The sequence below is a fragment of the Phoenix dactylifera genome, chromosome 2 (assembly GCF_051530095.1).
Source record: "Phoenix dactylifera cultivar Ajwa chromosome 2, Ajwa_hap1_PhDact_Kaust_v1.1, whole genome shotgun sequence".
NCBI lineage: Eukaryota > Viridiplantae > Streptophyta > Magnoliopsida > Arecales > Arecaceae > Phoenix > Phoenix dactylifera.
In genome coordinates, this window is record NC_143191.1 from 44,805,188 (window position 1) to 44,831,229 (window position 26,042).

At 43.9% G+C, this 26,042-nt stretch overlaps 2 protein-coding genes across 2 annotated transcripts; one reads left to right on the forward strand and one right to left on the reverse strand.

The window, feature by feature from the left end:
• Positions 1-3,924: 3,924 nt before the first annotated feature.
• Positions 3,925-7,888, reverse strand: LOC148703286 (protein FAR1-RELATED SEQUENCE 5-like). The gene is made up of 6 exons (XM_089929054.1): positions 7,660-7,888; positions 7,245-7,322; positions 5,988-7,159; positions 5,189-5,915; positions 4,434-4,907; positions 3,925-4,331 (listed from the first exon to the last, which is right to left on the reverse strand). The coding sequence occupies exons 1-6, from the start codon at positions 7,702-7,704 to the stop codon at positions 4,164-4,166; spliced, it is 2,664 nt and encodes an 887-aa protein (XP_089785180.1). The 5' UTR covers positions 7,705-7,888; the 3' UTR covers positions 3,925-4,163.
• Positions 7,889-7,961: 73 nt separating this feature from the next.
• LOC120106552 (eukaryotic translation initiation factor) lies at positions 7,962-17,902 on the forward strand. Its single transcript, XM_089929055.1, has 9 exons — positions 7,962-8,431; positions 11,035-11,106; positions 12,002-12,097; positions 12,376-12,597; positions 15,109-15,206; positions 15,422-15,509; positions 15,625-15,975; positions 16,075-16,317; positions 16,530-17,902. Exons 1-9 carry the CDS (start codon positions 8,243-8,245, stop codon positions 17,565-17,567), a joined length of 2,397 nt encoding a protein of 798 aa, XP_089785181.1. The 5' UTR covers positions 7,962-8,242; the 3' UTR covers positions 17,568-17,902.
• The last annotated feature ends 8,140 nt before the right edge of the window (positions 17,903-26,042 follow it).

A 26,042-nucleotide genomic window follows, 5' to 3' on the forward strand; every position in this document is an offset into this window, starting at 1 on the left:
TAAGTAACTTAGCCATAGTTTTTTAAGACTAATCAGGTCTTTTAACCTTGCCCCAAATCAGCTAAGATATTTTAAGACTCAGATAAATTAGAGAGTAATGATGTTAGCAAACTTATTTGTTAGGAAAATAACTGAAGGAGGTTATGTGTTATACATATAGCAAAAGTTAGGTAATAAAATGTATATTTCCCAAACATAGTATGAAAACCTGTAATTACCCCAAACGTCGAGGGGGTCGGAGAAATTTACTCTAAAAAATAATTATACAGAATTCTTGCAAGCAAGTTCAATTTTAATTTATTATTGGCATGACAACCCATTGGGCCAAGGATTCGTGTCCGAATCTAATGGTCAACTTTCCTTGTATAACTGGTACGTGTTAATAAAAAATTTATTGGTCAAAAGAGATTCAATTTGGCTGACGCAGCAGACAACATTCAAAACCTGGCTCCCGGCACCTAACCGTCCCGAAAACTAGATCCGAGTCGGATTCGGTCTGAGCTGGAGACTCTAACGTCACAGCGGACGCACTCCACGATGGCACCATCCGATATTCTCTCAAAAGCCGAAGCCTACCTAATTCCGTCCAAGAACTTCTTCAAAGGCCAAGAGGATCCATCGCAGGGGGGTAGTTCTAAATACACCCCCCCGATTGCTCAGGACACCCCCCAAAAATTAAAAAAAATTTAAATACTCTCTACACCCCCCCATTTGCTAAGGACACCCCTAAAAAATTGAAAAATCCTAAATTACCCTTCACCCTCCCCACCCCCTCACCTAAATTGCTCTCTACACCCCCCAAACCCCCCCCCCCCCAACCCCGCTCTTCCCCTCCAAAACTCCACTCCAGCCGGCTTCTCCCTTCCCCCCAAAAAACTTCGCCTCAAGAACCTCAAGCACCTCGCCGGCGGCCAAACCCCCTCCGTCTCCCCCTTCTCCTTCGCCCAAAACCCCCCCGTTCCCCCTTCTCCCTCTCGTCGCCGGCATTCTCCCCTTCTCCCTCTCGTCGCCGGCATTCTCCCGGAACCACCTCCCCAGCCATCTCCCGAGCAACGAGCACCTCGCCGGCGCCTCCACGACCACGTCGAGGTAGCTCCCCGCCCCCCCGCCTCCAGTGCTCCGTTCGGCACTGGATCGCCGAACAGAAGGGTTCTGTTCGGCTGAACAGTGCCGAACAGAAGCCCTCTGTTCGGCAACACTCAACCGAACAGAAGCCTTCTGTTCGGCTGCACGGTGCCGAACAGAAGCCTTCTGTTCGGCTGCACGGTGCCGAACAGAATGGTTCTGTCCGGCTCTGAGCAGCCGAACAGAAGCCTTCTGTTCGGCTCTGTGCAGCCGAACAGAAGCCTTCTGTTCGGCTCTGTGAAGCCGAACAGAAGCCTTCTGTTCGGCACTGTGCAGCCGAACAGAAGGGTTCTGGTGCGTGCCGTGCTGAATTTTGTGCCGAACATTTATGTATGCAATTGAATTATTTTCTTTGATATAGCCTAACATTGAATTTCTATATTTTCAGACATGGATCCCCGTCCCGCCAGAGTTAGACCTACGGCGTCAGCTAGGAGACGTCGTGCTAGGATTGCTTCTCCCGAGCCTGCTCATATGCCATCGGACTCTCCTGAGTCAGAGCATGATGATATGCCCGCTAGGGGCGAAGACGATGAGTCCGTTGGACCATGTCCAGGAGGTCCAGAGGATGAGTCCGTCCTGATCAGTTTCAGGACGCATATAGCAGCTTCCATCTGGAGGCAACAGGTATTGTTTATTTGTTATAGCATTATATTTTGTTTATTGATGTTTTATAAAGTAGTAGTAATTATACATTTATATTACAGGAACGAGCTCCACTAAAGTGCATGAACCATACTGCCAAGGTTGGTGAATGGAAGTGGTGGTCTTCAAACCAACCAAATACCAGGTTCAGAGCACTATTGAGGCAGTCGGGCCTCGTAGAGTTAGTACAGTGCTCTTATCGATTCATCGATAAGATTCTGATTTCGGGCTTCGTAGAGAGATGGCAGCCCGAGACGAACACCTTCCATATACCATTTGGCGAGATCACTATCACGTTGGATGATGTATCCGCCATTTTAGGGATTCCTGTCGCAGGTTCCTCAGTATCAGTTTCTCCTGAGAGGATGAGTGATCGGGATGCTGAGGAGCTACTTGTGGAGTTGTTGGGGGTGTCAGCTGGAGACGCGCGTCAGGAGGTACTGTCATCGCGCGGTCAGTCTGTGAGGATGGAGTGGCTGAGGACTCAGTTTCACTCTGTATCTGATAGAGACAGGCAGCAGAGGATAGAGTGTGCAGCACGAGCCTATTTGTTATTTTTGTTAGGCTGCACACTCTTTGCTGATAAGAGTGGGACCAGGGTGCCTATAGCGTATCTGTGTTTACTGCGGGATCTGGATAGGGTGAGCACATATGCCTGGGGTACAGCTGCCTTAGCATATTTGTATCGGCAGTTGGGGATTGCGTCGAGGTCATCAGTGAGACAGATCAGTGGTTATATGACGCTTCTGCAGGCATGGATTTATGAGCATTTTCCAGCACTCAGTCCTCACCCGTCGCTCGAGTATACTGATGCCAGTCCCCGCGTGCACCGCTGGATGCCCGGTACTCCATCCCGTACCACGATGGACCATTTAGTGGTTCTACGTGAGTCATTGGACCTTTTGAGCATCGATGAGGTACGTATCATATTACCATTTGCTTGTGTTTGTCAGTACATTTAATATGCGATATAGTATAAAACTGAAATGGACCTTTTGTTTTACAGGTTATTTGGGATCCCCATCATCGGCTTCGGGGAGATCACCCATATATACCCGTCGCATTTTTTAGTGGCTCCATCAAGTGCCTTGATATCGTAGAACCCTATCATCCAGAAAGGGTTCTTAGACAGTTTGGTCGTATTCAGACCATCCCTCGAGCGCCACTAGCCCCTACGCGAGCCAACAGAGGTTCCACAGCAGGCTCGTACCGGATACATTACTCCTATATGGATCAGCTTTGGGAGCGGTGGGAGGACCACGTGCTGAGCCAGGCGAGCAGGAGCCACCCAGTTACCCGGCCATCAGACAGCGTACCGGGATACATGGAGTGGTATCTCCGTATCACGCACGTTGCAGTTCAGCCTCCTCATCTGCGCTCGAGTACTCATTCTGGAGCTAGGGGAGGTCATGATGATGCTGACATGCACCGGCGGCGTAATGCAGCTGCACTCGGTATCAGTACCGACATTGTACGGATGGGTCCCTCAGAGGCTACGTCACTAGGTGCCGGGCACCTATATGATGCTATTTCTCAGATGCATCAGGTACTTCTGGGTGATGAGCCTGGCCCGAGTACAGCACCCTCTCATTTGGATCCAGGACCCTCTCATTCGGACGTACAACAGTACACGCGTCGACGATGGCGTCATAGGGATTGATGATGGAGCCTTTGTAATCTTTGTAAAGCCTTTGATATTAATGAAAAATATATATTTTTGGTACATTTACGTGTAATCTTTGTAAAGCCTGGCCCGTTCTATTTTACATAAATATAACAGTGCATATAACAATCAATCTAACAATGCGAAGACAGATATTTTTTGATTTATATTGATGATGGAGTTTCAAAAATTGTACATATATAAACAATCAATCTAACTCTACTGTCTTGCCTCCACCTCCCCCTGAGGAGATGGAGTCCCGTGGGGGGTTTGACCCTGAATCTGATACGACTGATGTTCTACCTCCACCTCCCCCTGAGGTACCTCCAAATGTTGTTCCAATCAAAGCTGACCCTGGACAAAGTTCCCCTCCAAAAAAGGCAGCAAAGCCTAAGAGGGTGCCAGTGGCAAGACCTGGCCTTGCAAGGAGAGGGCAGCCGATTAACCTCTTAACCAAGAACATCACAGAGCCCTCTTTTCCAACAAATGTGTTAATCATCTGCTCAAGCTTGTCACCGTTAAGTTCTTGTACATCAGAAAGGTCTATTAGTTCCCCTGTTTGATTTGTTTGCTCCCACCAGCTCTTAAGTATGTTTCTGTTTACATCTGAAATCTCAACGGAAACAACAGTCGTCATATGTATTCCCAGCTGATGATGGAGTTTCACAGTACATGACTCTAAGAGCCCCAAAAAATTTACAACTTTCAAAAATTGTACATATATAAATAATCAATCTAACTCTACTGTCTCGCTAATTATAACATTAGGTGAGATGCTCTCTTTGAACTGTTGAATCCGTGCTTCATATGAATTTTCCCATCCGGTAGCACAAGGAAGATGATATTTTCGCCAATTGGTCGCTACTGGCGGAACGGGATGTCCCGGCAACAAGAACACCTTCAAAATTAGAAATAAGAAAATATTAATAGCTACAAAATTATAAATAAGCAAAATTAAATAAGCAAAATTAAATATTCGCAAGTGTTGTGAACGTAGTACCTCAACAAAATGATTTCCATTTACGAATCCGATAGCGATATCTTTGCGGGATAGAAGAGGTACTGGCACAGAACGGAGAGGTAGGAAGGTCAGACATTGTTGCAACGAGAGATGGTATAGGACAACATTATAGCAGGATGCTATAAGATGACCCATGTCCGGCATAGTCATCCATCTGTCATATGGTGGACAATCATCATAATATGATAATGCATGAGTGATCTCAGCAATCGTCCCTTCCACACCATATAATGTGCGATAGTGGTCCGAATGACATTGCAACTCTTGCAATAAATCCTTCCTAACACGCACCCAGTCATCTTCTCCAAATCCCAGTAAGTCAGCTATTGCCCTAAATCCGCAATTCCCATCAGCTTTTACATCCTTGATATGCTGGATGTATGGTCTCAAGGCAGAAGGAATAGCATCAATATAGATAATGGGCGTATGTGACTGGGCTCTAGTACGAAAAATCTGCAAATAATATCAAATGATAGAAAATATGTAACAATGGCAGAACATGTCCCGTATCGGCACATCTCGGCACGGCACATCCCGTATCGGCACATCTCGGCACGGCACATCCCGTATCGGCACATCTCGGCACGGCACGTCCCGACATGTCCCGTATCGGCACATCTCGGCACGGCACGTCCCGACATGTCCCGTATCGGCACATGACATACCGGCACGGCACGGACCGTCCCGTAGACGTTGTGATACCTATTGTAAGGAAATAAATATTTGGTACTTACCTTTTGCTTGGGCCGTCTCTTTTGAATCTGAGTAGATGGATTGCGGATGGTAACTTTCTCAACACCAGGTGAATAACTATCCTGTCCAGATAGAACCAACTCAAACGCAGACGGGTCACGTCGAGTAGACGTATCAACCTTCAGTGAAGCGCGCCCACGTGAACCGGTCTTCCGTTTTGCAGGCTCTAAAAGAGGTGTACTATCTGGACTTGCAATCTCTCGTAACTTCTTGATCATCTGCAATTGAGAAGCCCCATCTAACTTCTTGAATCGTAGCGCAATCAAATCTAACTCTGCATCACAACTCAACTGAATTGGCTGCACGGGGGGGGTAGGCAGAATATCAAGTTTCCTCCAATGAGGATCTATGCAGTCGAGAGGAATGGGCCGACCTTCCACCCTGTACCGCGCAATCTGGTGAGCACATGGTATACCATGTGTGCGTCGAATAGCGCACCCACAATTTGAATCATCAAACCCAACTGAATTGGCTCGTTTCGATTGGGCGAGGACATGATTTAACGCACTTATAGATATGAAACCTCGCAACTCTTTGAATTCAGCTGGCTTGAAGTTGTGCTGCACTACCAATAAACTCTTCTCCAATGAGGCTTTAACAGAGCTGTGCTGCAACTCAATCAATCCATGTATTCTAGTCCAAGATGACTCGAAACTTCCTTGGCTTGATCCAAGCTGCTTTTTGAGCTTTGCATGTGCACTCTCGACCCTAGTAAACAAATGAAAGTTAGATATAAGAATTGAGGCAAATTAAATTTAAATGAGTCTTTATTTGTGATACCTATTTGTCGTCACATTTCCGTAGTGCCTGCATGTATCAGTCCACGCCGCAACAAATCTTTCCTTGTATTTGCTCAGCCAAGTATCTGACACATACTGTAGTGCATCTGGATAGGTACCGAACTCTCTCTGTAGTGCACTCCAGCGATCATTATACTCGTCTTCCGTGGAGGACAGCACTAGTACATTCCAACTCATAATAAATTTATCCCATTTCTCCTTCAATTCGAAAATTTTTTTGCACTTGGCCAAAACATTCCTACTAATATGCCATCTACATAATAAATGTCTAGCAGTAGGAAATACTCTATGAATTGCATTCATCAAAGCCAAGTCTCTATCTGTAACAATCAACTCAGGCAAAACATCATCAGCTATGACACTGCGCAATCTCTCTAATGCCCAAGTATAGCTTTCTTCCCCCTCAGAATTTAAGTATACAAAAGCAACTGAAAATGTCATGTCAGTAGATGTCACCCCCACAATCTCTAAGAGCGGAAGACGATACCTATTCGTCTTGTACGTGCAATCCATTATCAACACACGGGGAAATGCACGGAACAAATCAATGCTGCCAGGGTGTGCCCAAAATAAGTCATGCACAACATCCGTATTAGTACAATTCCTATGCCACTCAATATATTTAGCCTCTGATAATTTACCTAATAGATGTTGCATTTCAGACCTCCCGGCTTTCTCTGCAACCTTAAACCGTTGACGTACATTGTAGATAGTCTTGATAGTCGTAACATTGAGGGCATCTCTTTCCTTCAATGTGGATAATATGTCCTTTGGACGAACCAAACTCTTCGACATATCCACTAACAATTCCGTCTCCTGCTCAGATAATCTCCCTGCATATGAGTGCCCCTCCAGATTCTCTGCAGCGGGATGATTGTGCACTCCACATACGACCAGTAATATCCAATCATCCGCAGTATCCAATTTCTTTCCTCTTAATGCAAAAGGGCATCCACACTTCTTTGTCCCACAGGCAGTCTTTATTCGCTTTTCTTTTGTGGTTCGGTACGTCCCACCCCTCTCACAACCTAACGTAATTCTGGGTTTCTTAGAAATGGTACCTGCATCGGATGATTTGATTACAACAACAAAACCATTTCGCCTCCCAGCTTCACGACACCAATTACACAAGTCCTCTCTACTCTTGAAGATCTATACATTAAACAATTTATGTAAGTACACAGTTGTAAAAATAGCTCGCTAAACTAATACAAAATTGCACAATATATTATAATACCTCGTAAGTTGTAAATTCGCTTGTGTAATCCAGTACAAATTCTGATCCAATTATACTAGATTCGGTTGTAGCATAGCCCTACATATAAAATAATTTATCATCAAGAATTAATGAATCAGAGGATCTGTTCGGCACAAAATTCAGCACGGCACGCGATTTGGCACGAGAAGGCTTCTGTTCGGCTGCAGAGTGCCGAACAGAAGCCTTCTGTTCGGCTGCAGTGTGCCGGACAGAAGCCTTATGTTCGGCACTGTGCAGCCGAACAGAAGCCTTCTGTTCGGTAGAGCGTTGCCGAACAGAAGGCTTCTGTTCGGCACTATGCAGCCGAACAGAAGCCTTTTGTTCGGCGATCCAGTGCCGAACGGAGCACGAACCGTGAAAAAAAAAAACTTTCGAAACAAGGTGGAACACGTACCTTTGCGGCCGATTCTTCGTCCCAAATCACTAGTTGCTTGTCCATGCTTCGAATGGGGCTTAAATCTCCTTCAAAGATCGCCTAAACGATGTAAATGGATCGAGGGGTTTAAGGGGGGTTTGAGGGGTGGTTTTTTTTTTCCTTTTCAAAACGAAACGGAGGAGGAGATGGAGGAGGAGGAAGGGGGGTGTACTGAGAAAATTTCAAGGGCAATTTGGTAATTACACTAAAGGTTAGTTTGGGTATTTTTTTTTTGGTTTTTGGGGGGTGTCCTGAGCAATCGGGGGGGTGTATTTAGAACTACCCATCGCAGGGTTGAGACCAAGGTGAGCAACTTGCGTAGCCTCTTCGGCGTTATACGCCAAAATACCCAAAATACCCTCATCGAAACCCTAAAATCCCACCGCTCAGACGTAAGAAAAGCTCTTCCCCCACCCCCTTCCCCCTTTCCGCCTTGTTCTTCCATAGGGAGAGAGGGCTCCGCCGAAGGCTTCTCTTCCTTGCCGTTCGCGGAAGTGTACCGCGATTCGATCGGACGGTTGACGCGATCCCATCAGGGCCGAGAGAGTGGATCGATCGAGGTATGCAGTCAGATCAGACGGTCATTAGCTTGAGGCCGGGTGGCGGCGGCAACCGAGGCGGCAGACTCCTCGTTCCTCGCTTCGACTCCCCCGCCTTCGCCGCGTCCGCTGGAGGGTCATCGTCCCTGAGCTCCTCCTCGCCCTTCGACCTCCCCTTCTTACGCCCCCATGGCATCGCTGCCACCGGCAAGGTAAGCACCCCTCTTCCCCGGATCTAGGGTTTCTTCGCGTCGGCCAAAGTTGGCTTCCTTTGCTCTCCCTTCGGGAGTACGTACTGATCATGTGGGAGCTAGGGTTTTGGTCGGTCTGTTAGATTCTTGGATTGCTCCGACGGGTTTGTTGGTGCTTAGTCTGATATCTTTGATCTCGAGTGGAGTTGATTTCTTGGGAAAGATGGGTCCTTGATAGGTCATGATAGGGTTTAGAAGTGAAATCTTGAGTTGCGTTTCGTTGTGTTCTTTTAATTTTTTTCTTTTTTAGTTTTTTTTCCTAATCTCGCCCTCTCTCCGAGGCTTCTAAGAAGATGAAAGATATATTTTCGAAATTGTTTCCTGATTATCTATTCTCTATTTGGTCGTGAAAAATAAACTCCTTTTGATTGTTTAATGAAGTGTGATTAGTGCTAGGGAGCGAAGAAGTTCTTTGATACGGTCCTTATACGATGGATGATTTTATCAGGATGATCCTCTTCTTGAAACTTTATCTGCAAAAATTCTCGCATCTAATAAATATACGAGGAATCAACTTGGTTATGCAATTAAAATATCCAACTAACTGTTCGTATGTTTAGGGACTCATAGCATCAGGTATTTGAATGTTAGAATTTTTTTAAAGGAATTTTGATTAGTTGGCATATGAGCTATAATCTGTATATTCGTGGCAAGTAATAAAGTTATGTTTGTATAAAGTTAAGTATAATATCTGTCATAAAGTTAAATTGTGCAGAAGTGATGCATTTCTCCATCTATAAAGAAGCCAGATGTTGTACGCCCCCCCCCCCCCCCCCCCACAAACACCACCACAAAAAAAAAAAAAAAGGACAAAAAAAGCCACTTCTGCAAATAGTAATGATATGCATTAAGTTGATTTTTATAAGCATGAAGAGTTCCCTTTGCTTCCCATCTGCACTTGTGTGCATGAGAGTGTGTGCGTGTGTGTAGAATGGATGTTAATCTGATCCTATTGATCAGTCTTTTTCTTAAAATTATACACCAACTTTTTAAGCCAAAAGGAGACACCATATCCTTTCATTGAGATCTCTTCTTTAACTCTCACCTTCCATCTCAATGTAATAGGGAGTTGTGGACCCTCTGTCACTTCCTTTTGACTCTTTTTCCCATCGTCTGATAATGATGTCTTTATTTCAAAGTAAGCATTAGAAGTGTCTGAATTTTAATTCGTTGACTCGAGTTCTGAGAACTTTAGCTTTGAGAACATTAGTTCCACAAGAAAAGCAATTTTTTGGGCACTAAAACTATTATTAATGATACTTATAGCCCAAGTGAGCTATACTGGTCTATATGTAAAGAGGGAGCGAGTTTGAGGGCATTAAATGTGCTGCTTAAACTTATGGATATTGACTTCATATCACCCAAAGTGGATGTGAAGTTTGGCAGTTTTACTGAACTGGGAGCCTCATTGCGCCATTTTAGAGTTACTAATGTCAAAACAAACACCCAGAACTGCACACTTCTAGATGAAGTGCAGTTCGGGCATCCGACTTACAGTGAGACAACAAGAAGTGACAAGACTTGCAATAATGGATGTAAGAAAAAGAACAAACAGGAGATTATCAAAATATTGAAGTTTTATGGCGTAAGGTATTGCAATGAGACCTGTAAGCAAGATATTAAGAGTCGGAGCTTCTTGTCCAAGATGGTGTATAAAGCTAGAATCTAGAGAGGAACTTTGAAATAGAGATTCTTGATCTATATTGTTGTAAGAATCAATAATAGTACAAGAAAAAATAAGAATTTTTCTTTACATGGATACGAAAAAGTAAGTAATAACAATTACCATAGAAAAGGGCTTTTATTATGGTTTTGCCATATTGCAAATTTTGTATACAATACTGCAATTTTCTTCTTTTCCTAGATTTAGAGCATTTGAAATTTAAAGTAGAGATTTATTATTAGAAGGTGTTTCATTTGTAAAGGGAAAAGGTTGACAAAATAAGGAACATAAGATGATAAAAATAAGAAAATGTGACTTTGGAAATTTTATTTGGAGTAGAAGTTGCAATTTTGTGATTATAGGGATAATATGAAATTTCTTTGCGTAACCAAAAATTGAATTTTAGAAGATCATTGCATATAGTTTCAAAAGATAGAAAATCATGAAATATCATGATGTATTTATACATTTAAATGAACAATTACATACGAGTTCTGTCATTTTGAGATTGTCATCATCGGTTTCTCTTTATTTGTTTAAATGCATTTTTACATGATAATTAAATGGTTTAAGCTGCTAGGTATATGTTCAAAAAAAAAAAAACTCCAGGAGTGGAGGTATATTTATTTATCTGGATAAATAATTACATAACGGATATCTATCCCAGCTTGTCTGGTTCATTTGAATAACTTAGGATCCATTATTCCATGATAGCATTATATTCTACTGTCAGATTGAAGCTTTGTGGCCCATAAGAACTTGTAAAAAAAATTCTTTGCTCTTGATGAGTTTTGGTGGTTTATGCTGTGAGAAATCTTCTGTAGTTTTGCTTCCTTCGATGTATTGTATTCAAGATGCTATCTTGGATTTTTATGAGCTGATTTTGATGATTCTGCTGCAGACTGGAGATTCACGCTTTGAGGCTCGTGAGCGAATTCGTTATTCAAGGGACCAACTCTTACAACTACGAGAGGTACACTAATGAGTTTGTGGACTATTTATCTGTTCTGATCTCCTGCTTCAAGCTGGTCAGCTTTGAGTATTCATTGCTTTCCTTTATCAAGAAAGTTTACCTTTGTCACTGTTCCTTTTAAGTTGGTTCCTCAGTAAAACCTCAAAAAACTATGTTTCTCATAGTAATTATTGCTGAAAATCCAATGAACGGAGTTAATGGGAAAAAGTCTTTTAATAAATGAAAGTAAAAGCATTGAGCAACAGCTGACAAATAAAAATTGAGCAAGACTGTTTGAGCTACACTTAACCAATATTTTATGGGAGATATTTTGTTTGTGGTCACTATGCTTTTATCTGATGAAACCGATTTTAGATTTTTTGTGCTAGCATGAGTCAAAATCCAAAGATTTAAACCTCTCCAATCACCTTTAAAGGATGAGCGATTTTATATTTAAATATAAAATAAAGGCTATTTGAGGGACATTCTTTTTTCTTGATGAGGTCCATAATAGAAACATTACATGCCCAAAATGTTTCATGGCAGGTTACCTGAAAAGCAGCTTGATAATTTCCCTTGCTGTTGCTTAGGAGGGGATAAATGGGAGCTTTACCTTAAAGTTTGTAATGTAAAAACCTTTTCAGAGATGAAACTTCCCTGCTAATTTTTGGGCAGATGATCATTTGATTATTATTCTTATAAAAAATTTCATGGTGTGTTCATTCAGTTTTCCAATATTTTGCCACCACTAGGACGCCTATCAGCTGCGACGGAAATTTCTGATGCCAAGAAAATTTCTGATGTCTTAACTAGGCATTCTTTTTGGATGCTTCTTGTGCATCATTCATATGTTTTGTAATCTAGTATCTTGTTATCTTTATATATCCTTGGTTTAGTTGCTGTTGCCTTATGACAGGCAGTTCATGCATCTGAAGATATCTTGAAAATCAAGCAAGAGATTGAGGCAGAACTTCATGGTGAAGATCAAAGTTGGGTTCGTGCTGATGCAAATGTAAGATCTTTGAGGTCTTATCCTTTGAATGTGCATGTGTCATCCAAATGGAAATATTTGATATGAATGTCCCCTCTATGTACCTGGACTGAATTTTGCTGGAGAGTATTTTGGCTCTTTTGATATCCTGCAATGCCTATTACATGTACCATATGCAAATCTTTACAAAGGGAAGCCTTTGGAAAGCATAATGCTCGCATCATTTTACATAGAAATAATTGTTTTACTATGTGCTTTTATTATTTATTCTCTTTCTGATATTTTCTTTCATCTCTTAGCTGCAAGGTCAATCACATATTCGTTATTCCGAGCCAGACAATCGTGATTGGCGTGGCCGATTGGGACAACTGTCCTCAGCTGGAGAGGAGCGGTCTTGGGATAAGATTCGTGATAATAAGGAGTCATATCCACCCAACACAAGACAACCAGAACAATTTGATGGGCAGGACCAATTGAGCTCTCACTTTTCTTCAAGAGTTCAAGTATCTTCTGGCCAAGTGGTAATTACTAACATCTTAATTTCTTCCTCTCGATTGCTTTCCCTGTTCCTTTCTTATCCTTTGAAACCACCAGTTAACCCCCCTCCCCTGCCTTCTGGGGGTTGGGGGTGGCCTAGTTTGTTGCTTTGTATTATATGTACATTCTTTTCTTCTTAGTCCATGATGGATGTAGAAATTTGTCTCTGTGCATAATTTATAAAGCCAAACCAGATGGGATAAGACTAGTTCATTTTTGACTAATGTAGCCATAAGTTATTTCAATCCTACCTGTTTTGAGTCATGTGACTTTACATCTTGTTTTAAACTTTTCTTTACACATTGTTTCAAGCTTTATCACTTAGAAAAATAGTTGTTATCATGTGATGCCCATGTAGACATTTTCTTTGCTTCATTTAAGTTGATATGTGTACATCTTTGCTAGCTTTGTTTTGCATTTATTTATTTCAATTCATCGTTTTCCCTGTAAGTCTATTTGTTCTGCTAGTTGAATATTTTTCCCTTATTTTTATGTGTCTTCCAATTGGAGACACGTTATTTACTGTATTGTTTTGAATCATGACATGGGGTTTCAAGAAAAATATCATGGTGCTTTGTTACATATAAAATTATGTAATTACTAAACCATTTGCATCATTTGAGCTACTCGCATTGAATCAGTTCGTGTGAAAGAAAACATGCAGGAAATTTGCACACAGGCTTAAAGATCAACTGAGATCCATTCTCTTTAAACAGTTCACACTTCCTTCACTGCAAGGTCTGAAGCAACTTGATTACTATTGAAATGAAGTGGAAATAATTTTGTACAGTCGGTCATACTGCCAGTGTAAGCCTGGGCAGACTGATCTTAGTTCCATTTCAGCAGCCTAGATACATCATTCTGTCTATATCAGTCATGCTAAGTTCATGTATCATCATGACAAATTATAAGCGACCATTTGCATTCAGAATTTACATTAAAACATTTTCTTTGAAATCAGAAGCATTCAATATAGTATAATTGTTGAAAGAAAAAACCTTAAGGTATAATATTCTAGCATCATTTTATACTATTTTATTATTTTTCTGTGGATATCCTAACTTTTTATTATTTATGGCCTGTGGCTAATTTCATCCAGTTTGAAACCAATTTATTTAGGAAACTCCCATCAGAATTGGACTTTTAATTTGGTAGAGACAAGGGAGAGAGATCTTTTGAAAGAAGTTCTCTTGCGGTGAATATTGTTTTAATGAAATAAAGAGACTCAAAGAGAGAGTCCAGGGGATTTTGACCTTTAGTACCTGTGGTAATCAACTTCTCAATATTCCTAGCGAATCTAAGATGGAAGTAATAAATATTGTGAATCTAAGATGGATGTGCTTCATTTATCTTTTAGCAACACAAGAACTACTTTCTTAGATGGAAAATAGCTTCTGTTTATGGGAAGGCATTAATGGGAAGGTATTAAGTCCTTGATGTGGCTAAGTTTGCTGAGAAGTTCATGCCTTGATTTGTTAGAGAGAGCTGTTACATGCCTTGAGTTTTGTTACACTTTATTTTGCTATTCTTTTAGTCAATATATTACCGAGATTTCCTAACTGCAAATTAGGTTTGTAATAGTTTGTTGCTTGAAGAAACTTAAAGAGGACAAAGACAAATATTCTGACCATGGACAAGAAACTTAATGAGGAGATACTTAATTGCTCTGCAGCACTGCTGAAATTGTTTTTAGCTATTTGTGGTAGTTCAGTGTTTAGTTTTACATAAGTCAGAATTCTGAAGTGCTTGCTATCCACAAAAGAAGTGCTTGAGATAATATTGTGGGAACTTTGAAAGCAGTCACAAAACTTATTTTATTTTTCATAATAGGATATTCTTTTTTATATATTTTGAAGCTGTGAGTTTCTGGGATTTCTTTTTTTTAATGTTTAAAAAATTACAAGTCAAGCAACATAGTAGAAAGGGAAAAACACTGCCTCGATGTGATTTATACTGGCATCATTCATGGTGATATCACCATATTTTTTAAGAAAACACTTCTTTGACTCAATTTATACTGGCATCATTCTTGGTGATCCCACAAATTTTTTTAAGGAAATTTTCTGTTGTCAACACCTTACTGTCATACAATTATTAGGTTCTGTAATTTTGTTCTTCTTTATAATGGCTTACATGAGCAATTTTGGACTTGCTTCGTGTTTTCTTCTCTGTAAGTATGTCTGCTATCTTATTGAGTTTCTTGTACACAGCATTGATCCGTATTCCGACTTCAACTGGTAGTCATTTGTGGCTCAAAAATTTGATGATAAGTTGGAATCTGGAATTCTGTTTGTTTTTAGTGCATGAAGCTTACCTGTGACCAGCAAATGGCTTTACCTCCTTTTGTCACCTTAGAGCATTTTTATTCTGATTTTTTTTTAATGTGAAATATGGGTCATGACCAATTTATGTGTTTTACTTTTTTTGTTTTGTTAATTTAAGTCCTCAGGTCTTTATTTTTTCTGACAGTTGATGCTGTTCTTGTGATCTATCAGGCAGGACCTGCTCCTGTACTACTCAAGGCTGAAGTGCCATGGTCTGCCAGACGGGGCAATCTATCTGACAAAGAACGGGTTCTGAAAGCGGTGAAGGGGTAATGAATCTGAATGCTTAGTTTAGCCTGCTGGGAAATATTGATCAGCTTTTAGTCTCTGAAAACGCTGATAGATATTTCAATTATTACTTACCCAAATTTATTCCCTTTCTATTTGCCTCTTCTTTTTGGTTTTCCTTTATTTAATTGCTATGATATTATGCAATTGAATCACTCTGCATCAATGTAATACATATTATCATTTTTTTATACAGTATACTAAACAAATTGACACCAGAGAAATTTGATGTTCTCAAGGGCCAACTGATTGATGCAGGAATCACCACACCTGATATTTTAAAGGTAGCAATGGTTTTTTTTACAATTTAATAACCTTTTTAATTTTAATGAAAAATATGATATGGTATTGTTGGGTTCCAGTTGCAAAATTTATCTGTTGAACAAACTAATGTTGCAGGATGTTATCATGCTCATATTTGAAAAAGCGGTTTTGGAACCTACCTTTTGCCCCATGTATGCTCAACTGTGTTCTGATCTCAGTGAGAAGCTTCCACCATTTCCTCCTGAAGAACCTGGTGGAAAGGAGATCACGTTCAAGCGAATACTCTTAAACAATTGTCAGGAGGCCTTTGAAGGTGCTGACAATCTGAGGACTGAGGTTAGAAAGTTGACTGGCCCAGGTCAAGAAATGGAACGCAGGGATAAAGAAAGACTAGTGAAGCTCCGCACCCTTGGGAACATCCGCCTGATTGGGGAGCTTTTAAAGCAAAAAATGGTGCCAGAGAAAATAGTTCATCATATTGTTCAGGTTAATATGCATATTCTTTGCCCTGTTATTGATTATTTTGAACGTCTGAAGACCTCTTTTTACTTGGATAAAAATGCCTAATACAGCTAGTGCAAACAGGAGCTACTGGGACATGATGGTAAGTCATGCCCCGCTGAGGAAAATGTTGAGGCAATCTGTCAGTTATTCAATACCATTGGTAAGCAGCTGGATAAAAGCCCAAAGTCCCGTCGTTTTAGTGATACCTATTTCAACCGGTTGAAGGAGCTGATGACAAACCCCCAGCTTGCACCACGGTTGAGGTTCATGGTTCGTGATGTTCTTGATTTGCGTGCCAACAACTGGGTGCCTCGACGTGAAGAGGTTAGTTTTCCAAATCCATCAATTTTAACACAAAAGTAATCTTTGGAAATTTAGCCTAGCTTGAAGTTAAAATCCAAGATTGGTTTACTGGTATAAAGACAATTACAGAATACTTGATCTTCTGACTGATTCTAGTTTGCAGAGCTGATTGAAAGTATGTCTAGTTCTGATTGATTTTCTTGGATTTTCTCTGCTTCCTTGTGGTTTTGCAGGTGAAAGCAAAGACCATAACCGAAATCCACACTGAGGCAGAAAAGAATCTTGGATTGCGTCCAGGAGCAACTGCAAACATGAGAAATGGTCGCAGTGGAAGTGCTCATGGAGGCCTTCGCCCTGGAGCCTTCCCTATCAACCGACCTGGTACTGGGGGTATGATGCCTGGAATGCCTGGAACAAGAAAGATGCCTGGAATGCCTGGGTTAGATACGGATAATTGGGAAGTTCCACGTTCCAAATCCACGTCGAAAAGTGATGCTTTTCGCGATGAGAGTTCCTTGGTTGGCAAGCCATCACCCATCAATGCTAAGCTACTTCCCCAGGGCAGCGGGAGCCTGTTAACCGGTAAGACTAGTGCATTGTTGCAGGGTGGCAGCGGTGGGCTGCTATCCCGTCCATCTAATCTTGTTCCTGGTGCGGTGAACACACCAGGACAAACTTTAGGGCCATTGAAGCCTCTGAGTGTGGTGCCTCCTAGTGCTGCTCCAATAACTGAGAAGATGGTTGGTGCTCCAAAACTCAACCTTAACGTGCTGCACAAGAAAACAATTGCTCTTCTGGAGGAGTACTTCCATGTCTGCATACTTGATGAAGCATTGCAATGTGTTGAGGAGTTGAAGAGTCCTGAGTACTATCCTGAGGTTGTTAAAGAAGCCATCAATCTTGCTCTAGACAAAGGCCCAAATTGCATCAATTCGGTTGTCAGGCTCCTCGAGTTTTTGTTTGTCAAGGAGGTTATTACACCAAAAGACTTGGGGACTGGGTGCTTGCTTTATGGATCAATGCTGGATGATATAGGTATAGACTTACCAAAAGCACCTACTTGTTTTGGCGAAGTCATCGGAAAGCTGATTTTGGCTGGTGGATTGGGTTTCAAAGTAGTGGAGGAGATCTTGAAGAAAGTAGAAGATAGCAGGTTCCAGTCAGCAATGTTTGATGCAGTGATGAAAAGTATAGAAGCAAGCCCATCTGGTCAGGCATTATTAGGTTCACAGGCAGCAGATATCACTGCCTGCAAGGAGCTTCTCTCCTGAATAGTAGCAGTGCTAGCTTTTGGGTCTAGTTGCTCCCAATTGGCTTTCTGCAACTCTGGTTAAAGTTAAACAAAGACTCCTCCCCCTCATTTCTTTTTTTCCCCTCTTTTTCCCCATGAGGTGAGCAGCTAGTGTCACAATGTTTGTTGGTGGAGAATTGGAGAACAAATAATCTAATGAGCTGTATATTTTTGCAAGGTGACGTGAGTGTTTATTATTGTTTCAAGTTGACGGGAAAAGGTCCATGGATTTTGTTCTTGGCCACAGCTTAATTTGCTTCAAGCCCAAGAAGAACAAGGCTTAATATGATTAATGCTTTACGTTTTTTAATGTAATTTTTTTGTCATATTGTTTTAAGTTTCTCTTGTTTGATTCTTCACTGATTTACTGTTGTTCATGTTGGCGGTTCATTGTGAGTTCTCATTAAATTAGAATCATATTCCTAGTTGTTATTCTATTCTTATTTTAGTTAGTTATTTCCATGTTATCCGAGCGAGGGTAGACATTGGACAGGGCAAAATTTGGTTTCAGAAAATTTTATTTTAACTATATGATCAACAATGTCCTTATTTGAGTTCTCTAGGTTTTATATGAAGGATTTCTGTGACGTGTTGGGAAGCATTTTTGAAGTATTCTTATTGCACACATTGTTAAAGATTATTTTGCAAAGTATTCCTGGAGCAAGTTACTAAGTTAAGAACTTTGATCTAATTTTATACATTTTATTTAGAAAAACAATTGTTATTTCAACTCCTCGACTTTATCCCAGTTTTCCTTAGATCTCTATAGCTCAAAAATTTTTAATTGCATATCTTGAGTTACTGAGTTATTAATATAATGCCATCTTCGTTACCGTGGCCTAAAATACTCCTGGCACTCGTTCCCTTCAGTATCCAATCCCCGTCAATAAAGCCGTCACTGAGGTCCTCCATCTATCCGATATTTTTATGATTCTCAGATTAAAGTACCTTTGGCATTTGTTTGATAGGATCTTGTCTTTCCCTTCGGGACCCTATCCCTGCCAGGAATAACGATAAAATCATCACTAAGATCGTAGGACTATTATTTTTCAACGCTCTTTTTTTTTATATAATATAGAACTATTGTTTCTTATCACTCTCTCGTATAGAGATTGTTGGTGGAAAAATGGACCACCCCACAAATGTAATTATAGCACCCAAATCCATCAGCAAGCTCGAGCTCATCCTAAGTGATCGGGCTCTTCCGCTCTCGAGCTCATCCTAAGTGATCGGGCTCTTCCGCTCTCGAGCTCATAGACCAGAGAGCCGAGACCAAAGAGCCGAGACCAGAAGGCCGAGACCAGAGAGCCGAGACCAGAGAGCCGAGACCAGAAGGCCGAGCACAGCAGGCCAAGCCCATGCCTTAGCCAAATATCCAATTTCCACCTAACCCTCTAAGGGACCTGACAACTCCACTATAACCTGCCACTATCTCCAAGCCATCAAGGCATAAGATCTTCGCAGGTATTCGGTACGACCTGCCATTAATGCCCGAGACTCTCTCAAGTCTCCGATGCACTCAGTCATTTAATGAACACGGCCCAAGACGATCTCCGGATCACTGAACCATCAGAACGTATGGCTCTCCCTGACCGCCGGTTCATTCGGTAATAAATGCACTTACCATCCACGGACCCCAGGCCCACCACAGCCGGCGGTTCAACCACTCCAACAGGTCCGATCGACCGTGACAACTCCCTGATTCCGGTCTGATCCGGTCCCGTTCTCCAATGCGCCATTAATGGGCCAAATCGTGCCCAATTATTACAAAACAGGACAAACCTCCTGTCACCTCCCAGGGAACAAAAATCCTCCTATAAAAGGAAACCTGGGGGAAAAAGGGAGGGGGGACCAAAAACAAGAGGAAAAACCCGGAGCTGGAGAGAACTCTCCTAGACCGGGGGAAAAAGGAAGAAAACAGCACAGACACAATTGAACACAATATTCTCTTTGTCTTCTCCACATACTCTCTTCCCTGCTCTCTCCACATATTGGCCCCCTCTGACTTAGGCATCGGAGGGCCGGCGCCGGGGAGCCCGGCCACCGGTTCTTCCTGCAGGACTCGCACCCCACAGTGGAGGACGCCACCAGCCGGCGCACCGTCGACCACCCTTCCAACGGCGGAGCTCTGCCCCTCCAGGAGGACGCCACCAGCCGGCGCACCGTCGACCACCCTCCCGGCGGCGGAGCTCTGCCCCTCCAGGAGGACGCCACCAGTCGGCGCACCGTCGATCGCCGCCCCTGCGGCGGAAGCCCCTCCTTCCCCGGCTTCGCGGCGGCCCCCGAGTCCAATTTCCAGCAACAGTTGGCGTTAGAGGAAGGGCCCGAGTTCGCTGCCATGAAGCTAAGAAGCAAAGGGGCTTCCAATGCCTCTCGACGTCCTCCACCTAGCCCGGAGCGTTCCGTCCGAAACCCATCACCTCCGACCGAGTCAGTTCATCAAGTTCGGCCGGAGCAGTTCGATGACCTGGTACAACAGGTGCAGGCCCTGGCTACCGCTGTCCAAAGCTTGCAACCCAGGGGCATCCCAACGGCACCGCCTCCTCCGGCTCCAGTTCAACCGGAGCCCCCTACAAGCGGGTTTCCCCTTCGAGTATCATGCTCCAAGTCCCAAACGCTCAGTCCAAAATTCACCATCAAGATCTCCGGTAGATCAAGTTCCACAAGTCCAACTCGAGCACTTCGATGCGCTTGTGCAGCAAGTCCAAGCGCTAGCTATTTGCAGCCCAAAGCCTGTAACAAGTGGAGGCCCCTCCTGTGCCGCCTTCACGGAATCATGTTAAGCAGAGGAAGAAACTTTCTCCTGACTCCCGAGCCATCTCGAATCAGGCATGGCTCCCGCTGCAATGACGTATGTGGGGGCAACCAGTGAGAAGTAGTAGTCCAAGTCTCACATCAACGAGTTGGGGGGAAAGAGAAATAAAAGCTGAGGTCTGGAGAAGGAGAGTTATGGAGCTTTAAAATGGGATTGTAAGCCTTTGTGACAAAGGGTACAACCCCATTAAATCCCATTATCCTTCCAAGTCTTCTGTCTTCCGGCAGCAAGCAAGAAACCAGCATGTACTCCCTCCTTACGGGCGTAAGTCCTTGGGACGGCGCCCGCGACATTGCTCCCCTTTCAGAGCGTCGCCATCACTGAAGCCCCCACCGAGCTCATGCAGACCGAGCTCAGAAACCCGAGCGCAAAACACCTAAAAAATCAAGCCAAAGAAGGCCGGTGCCGAACCAAGTCCTGAGGGACTTCGAAGCTCGAGAGCTATCAAAATATCTCCAAAAGGTACAGGACGCCACTTTGGCTTCAAATAAATTCAATATTTTATCTATTTTCAGGTTAGCCAACGAGCTCGGCTCGTTCTCCTACCCTGACCACGGTCAGGATGCCCTGAGACGTCAGGATGCCCCAATATATTGGGATGCCCTGCCACAACGGGATGCCCCGATTCGTCGGGATGGCCCGAGACGTCGGGGTGCGGTCTTAAGTGACCAGACGAGCTCGGCTCGTTCTCCATCGGCTTCCACCGTCGAGCTCGGCTCGTGCTCCCCGACTATGAGTTGCGGTCCTCTCTGACCAGACGAGCTCGGCTCGTTCTCCTACCCTGACCACGGTCAGGATGCCCCGAGACGTCGGGATGCCCCGATCCGTCGGGATGCCCTGAGACGTCAGGATGCCCCAATATATTGGGATGCCCTGCCACAACGGGATGCCCCGATTCGTCGGGATGGCCCGAGACGTCGGGGTGCGGTCTTAAGTGACCAGACGAGCTCGGCTCGTTCTCCATCGGCTTCCACCGTCGAGCTCGGCTCGTGCTCCCCGACTATGAGTTGCGGTCCTCTCTGACCAGACGAGCTCGGCTCGTTCGCCTACCCTGACCACGGTCGGGATGCCCCGAGACGTCGGGATGCCCCGAGACGTCGGGATGCCCCGGCTATAGGGAAGCTCGAGACGTCGAGATGAGTTGCGGTCCTCTCTGACCAGACGAGCTCGGCTCGTTCTCCATCGGCTTCCACCGACGAGCTCGGCTCGTGCTCCATCGGCTATGAGTAGCGGTCCTCTCTGACCGGACGAGTTCGGCTCGTGCTCCTACCCCGGCCTCGGCCGGGATGCCTCGAGACGTCGAGATGCCCCGATTTATCGGGCTGAACCAATACGTTGGGATGTGGTCTTCATTGGCCCAACAAGCTCGGCTCATTCTCTATTCTTGGATTTCTCTGCCGACGTCCCCAAAGAACGGACTCCGAGCAGAGGAGCGTCTTCAGTCGCCTCGGCGCAGGGACGCACTTAGTACCAGGTACCCATTTATTTAATGTCTTTACATTACTCTTGGACTTTTCTCTGCCGACGTCCCCAAAGAACGGAGTCCGAGCAGAGAAGCGTCTTCAGTCGCCTCGGCGCAAGGACGCACACGGTACAAGGTACCCATTCATTTAATGTCTTTACATTCTCATTTATCTTTACTTGGATTCTTCTCTGCCGACGTCTCCAAAGAACGGACTCCGAGCAGAAAAAGCGTCTTCAGTCGCCTTGGTGTAAGAACGCTCACAGCACCAGGACGATCGATGACTGAACTACTTCCTTCGCCCGAGCCAAAAAGCAGCTCGGACTCGGAAGTCGGGGGGTAGTGTTGGTGGAAAAATGGACCACCCCACAAATGTAATTATAGCACCCAAATCCATCAGCAAGCTCGAGCTCATCCTAAGTGATTGAGCTTTTCCGCTCTCGAGCTCATCCTAAGTGATCGGGCTCTTCCGCTCTCGAGCTCATCCTAAGTGATCGGGCTCTTCCGCTCTCGAGCTCATAGACCAGAGAGCCGAGACCAGAGAGCCGAGACCAGAGAGCCGAGACCAGAAGGCCGAGCACAGCAGGCCAAGCCCATGCCTTAGCCAAATATCCAATTTCCACCTAACCCTCTAAGGGACCTGACAACTCCACTATAACCTGCCACTATCTCCAAGCCATCAAGGCATAAGATCTTCGCAGGTATTCGGCACGACCTGCCATTAATGCCCGAGACTCTCTCAAGTCTCCGATGCACTCAGTCATTTAATGAACACGGCCCAAGACGATCTTCGGATCACTGAACCATCAGAACGTATGGCTCTCCCTGACCGCCGGTTCATTCGGTAATAAATGCACTTACCATCCACGGACCCCAGGCCCACCACAGCCGGCGGTTCAACCACTCCAACAGGTCCGATCGACCGTGACAACTCCCTGATTCCGGTCTGATCCGGTCCCGTTCTCCATTGCGCCATTAATGGGCCAAATCGTGCCCAATTATTACAAAACAGGACAAACCTCCTGTCACCTCACAGGTAACAAAAATCCTCCTATAAAAGGAAACCTGGGGGGAAAAGGGAGGGGGGACCAAAAACAAGAGGAAAAACCCGGAGCTGGAGAGAACCCTCCTAGACCGGGGGAAAAAGGAAGAAAACAGCACAGACACAATTGAACACAATATTCTCTTTGTCTCCACATACTCTCTTCCCTGCTCTCTCCACATATTGGCCCCCTCTGACTTAGGCATCGGAGGGCCGGCGCCGGGGAGCCCGGCCACCGGTTCTTCCTGCAGGACTCGCACCCCACAGTGGAGGACGCCACCAGCCGGCGCACCGTCGACCACCCTTCCAGCGGCGGAGCTCTGCCCCTCCAGGAGGACGCCACCAGCCGGCGCACCGTCGACCACCCTCCCGGCGGCGGAGCTCTGCCCCTCTAGGAGGACGCCACCAGTCGGCGCACCGTCGATCGCCGCCCCTGCGGCGGAAGCCCCTCCTTCCCCGGCTTCGCGGCGGCCCCCGGGTCCAATTTCCAGCAACAGAGATCAAAGGATGGAACTCAAATACCATATATTAAGATTTTATCTAAAAATTGGAGCGTTTAGATTGAGGAGTCTAAAAATATATAAGCATGGTAAGAATCCTCGATCTGTCAGATATGGAACTATCATTCCTCAACTATGAGCGATGATATCTCTTCGGTTCCCTCTCAAACATATGAGGGTAACAATGTAACATTAAAATTAACATCTATTGGCTTAAAATTGGGGATGGAATCGGACATAACTATAAAAAATATTGTTGGCCGAAGAGTTCACATCAATGTTACGTCACAATATTTATTTGGATAATTAAGTGCTTAAATTGAATTGAATCTTCTCTCTTTGGTGTATAAACTCTTGAACAAAATATGAATCCGCAAGCAATTACTTTCAGTCGATAAAAAGAAATCTATTTATTTATGAGTAAGTGGATGAATTGCTTAGGTTCCTCCTAGGAATGAAACAAATTCCGGCATTGAATATGACACCATATTCCCAACTTCAGAAGCACGAGAATTGGTCCCCAAAATATATGAGAAAAGTTATAAGCTTCCTCTCGTAGACGTCTTCTCTACTAAGCTACCTGATGAGCAGTATGTCGCCTCACCCTTGGAAAGATAATCTCCCACCTCATAAGTAAGATATCAAACTGATGTGATACTAAAACCTTCTTGCACCCTTCTAGTAGGCTTGCCTGAACCTTGAGTCGATCACTGAGTTAGAGCATGAGCGTTTAAACTGCTCTCTTCTGGAGAACCTGAAGAGCCTGTACCAAGTTGAGCTTTGATACGAATTCCTTTCGCTTTCACGACTACTGGCTAACAAAGTAGTGCTACATGAACCTTCTTTAACCATTAAAGAAGAAAGGTATGGAATTAATTCTCATTTGCCACTATCTTATTATCGTCACTAATCAATGAGGCTAAACTAATGAACCCCACAGCATCCATTCCCCGGGTCATGCCTGTCAGGCCATCTATAAGCAAACCTGGCGCTCCTGTTCAGCTACTACAACTCACATTGCTTATCCAATCACAGATATTAGATGAAGACCATCATACTCTCATGGCTTCTCCTTGTCCTATTACTCCAGTCTCCCTGGTGCTCAGCCATGAAAATGACTATTCCAGAAGGGAGTGGACCTCATCAACTGCCACAGCTACCACAAGGCCAACGGCTTCAAGGTCATGCCTCAATCTCTCACGAGCAGTTTACCTTGCATGCCATTCCACCAGCGGTGCCAAACTATACCATGCATTTATCTTTTAGGCTTGCCTTTCCTTATTTTTTCCCCCTCGCAAGAGATGAATTGATAAATGCTTCCTTTGTCCATCTTTTGTAGGCCCGAACAAGACCACCGAGTTGAGCGAAGTCAGGAGAGGGGGAGAGTGTGAGGACTCGGGTGCTCGGAGGAAAGAGAACCACAAAGGAGAGGGTGGCGCAGCTGGTGGTGCACCTGGTGGTGCAGCTGCCGAGAGAAATCCCGGCAGTGCAAATTCCGATTATAGTCCGTCACGACATGGACATCACAGTGCTGCACCGCAGATGCAAGTGCTATATACTTCCCACCCATCCGCCATCCCTAGTATTTGGTTGATCCTTGTACTTCTTTTCTTCTATTAATTTCTCAGGGTTTACATCCATTTATCATCGAAAGTGTGGTGTTCTAAATTGCATTCTATGATGATGACTGCTGTTAGATTGCAATCTATATGTAGTGATGATCATCTCATGTATCTTTCATTTTCAGTAACCAGCAGAATGTACTTAATTTCATTTTCCTTGTTGATATGAACCATTTAGAAAAAATAACAGTCTAAAGAAGAGATGGGTGGCTTCTAGGTGGAAAACTTGCATAAAATTCAGACAACTTTCGTGTTCAGCAAAACAAAAACATTCAAGTAGATCGAGAGTTGGCTCTGCATTAAGCAATAACTTGGCCACAAACTTTTTCAGCACAAGATTTCATAGATATAAGATTCGATCTTCTAATTTCTTTAATTAATGCACTCACGCATCATTAATTAGTGGAAGCACTACAAAAGAAGTAATTTTTTCCGGCGCTTTTCAGAGCTTTTACCGACGCTTATACGCGTCGGAAATTTTCCTCCCCACGCGTCCAAAAGCGTGACGAAATCGTCGGGCAGGTGGGCATGGACGATTTATGGTCCGACGCGTTTCGTCAGCGTCGGCAGATAACCCGACGCTTTTAAACGCGTCGGCAAAGGCAATTTTTCCGACGCTTTTATGCGTCGGTCTATTACCGACGCTTTTAAGCGTCGGTAGTTCTTGTATTACCGATGCTTTTGTGCTTCGGTATACCTGTGCTGGGAGAGTTATTGCCGACGCTTAAATTTCAGTCAAGCACTTTCCTGGCAACCATTCAATTTCAGTCCAAATGAAATTTTATGTATAATACATATGTTTCAATTGTCATATTGTAGTTTCAACGTAAAACAAACTCAACAAAAAAAAAATCATTCACATGGCTAACAATGGAAGGGGCTGGAGTATAACTTCCATAAAAAGTTCCTACAACTTAATGATGTTCTTGGAATGGCAGAGTTGGAATGCTGTTTCCTCAACTCCTAACTCCTATTTTCAGCTTCAATGGTGCTCATCAACTGCATGCTGTTTCC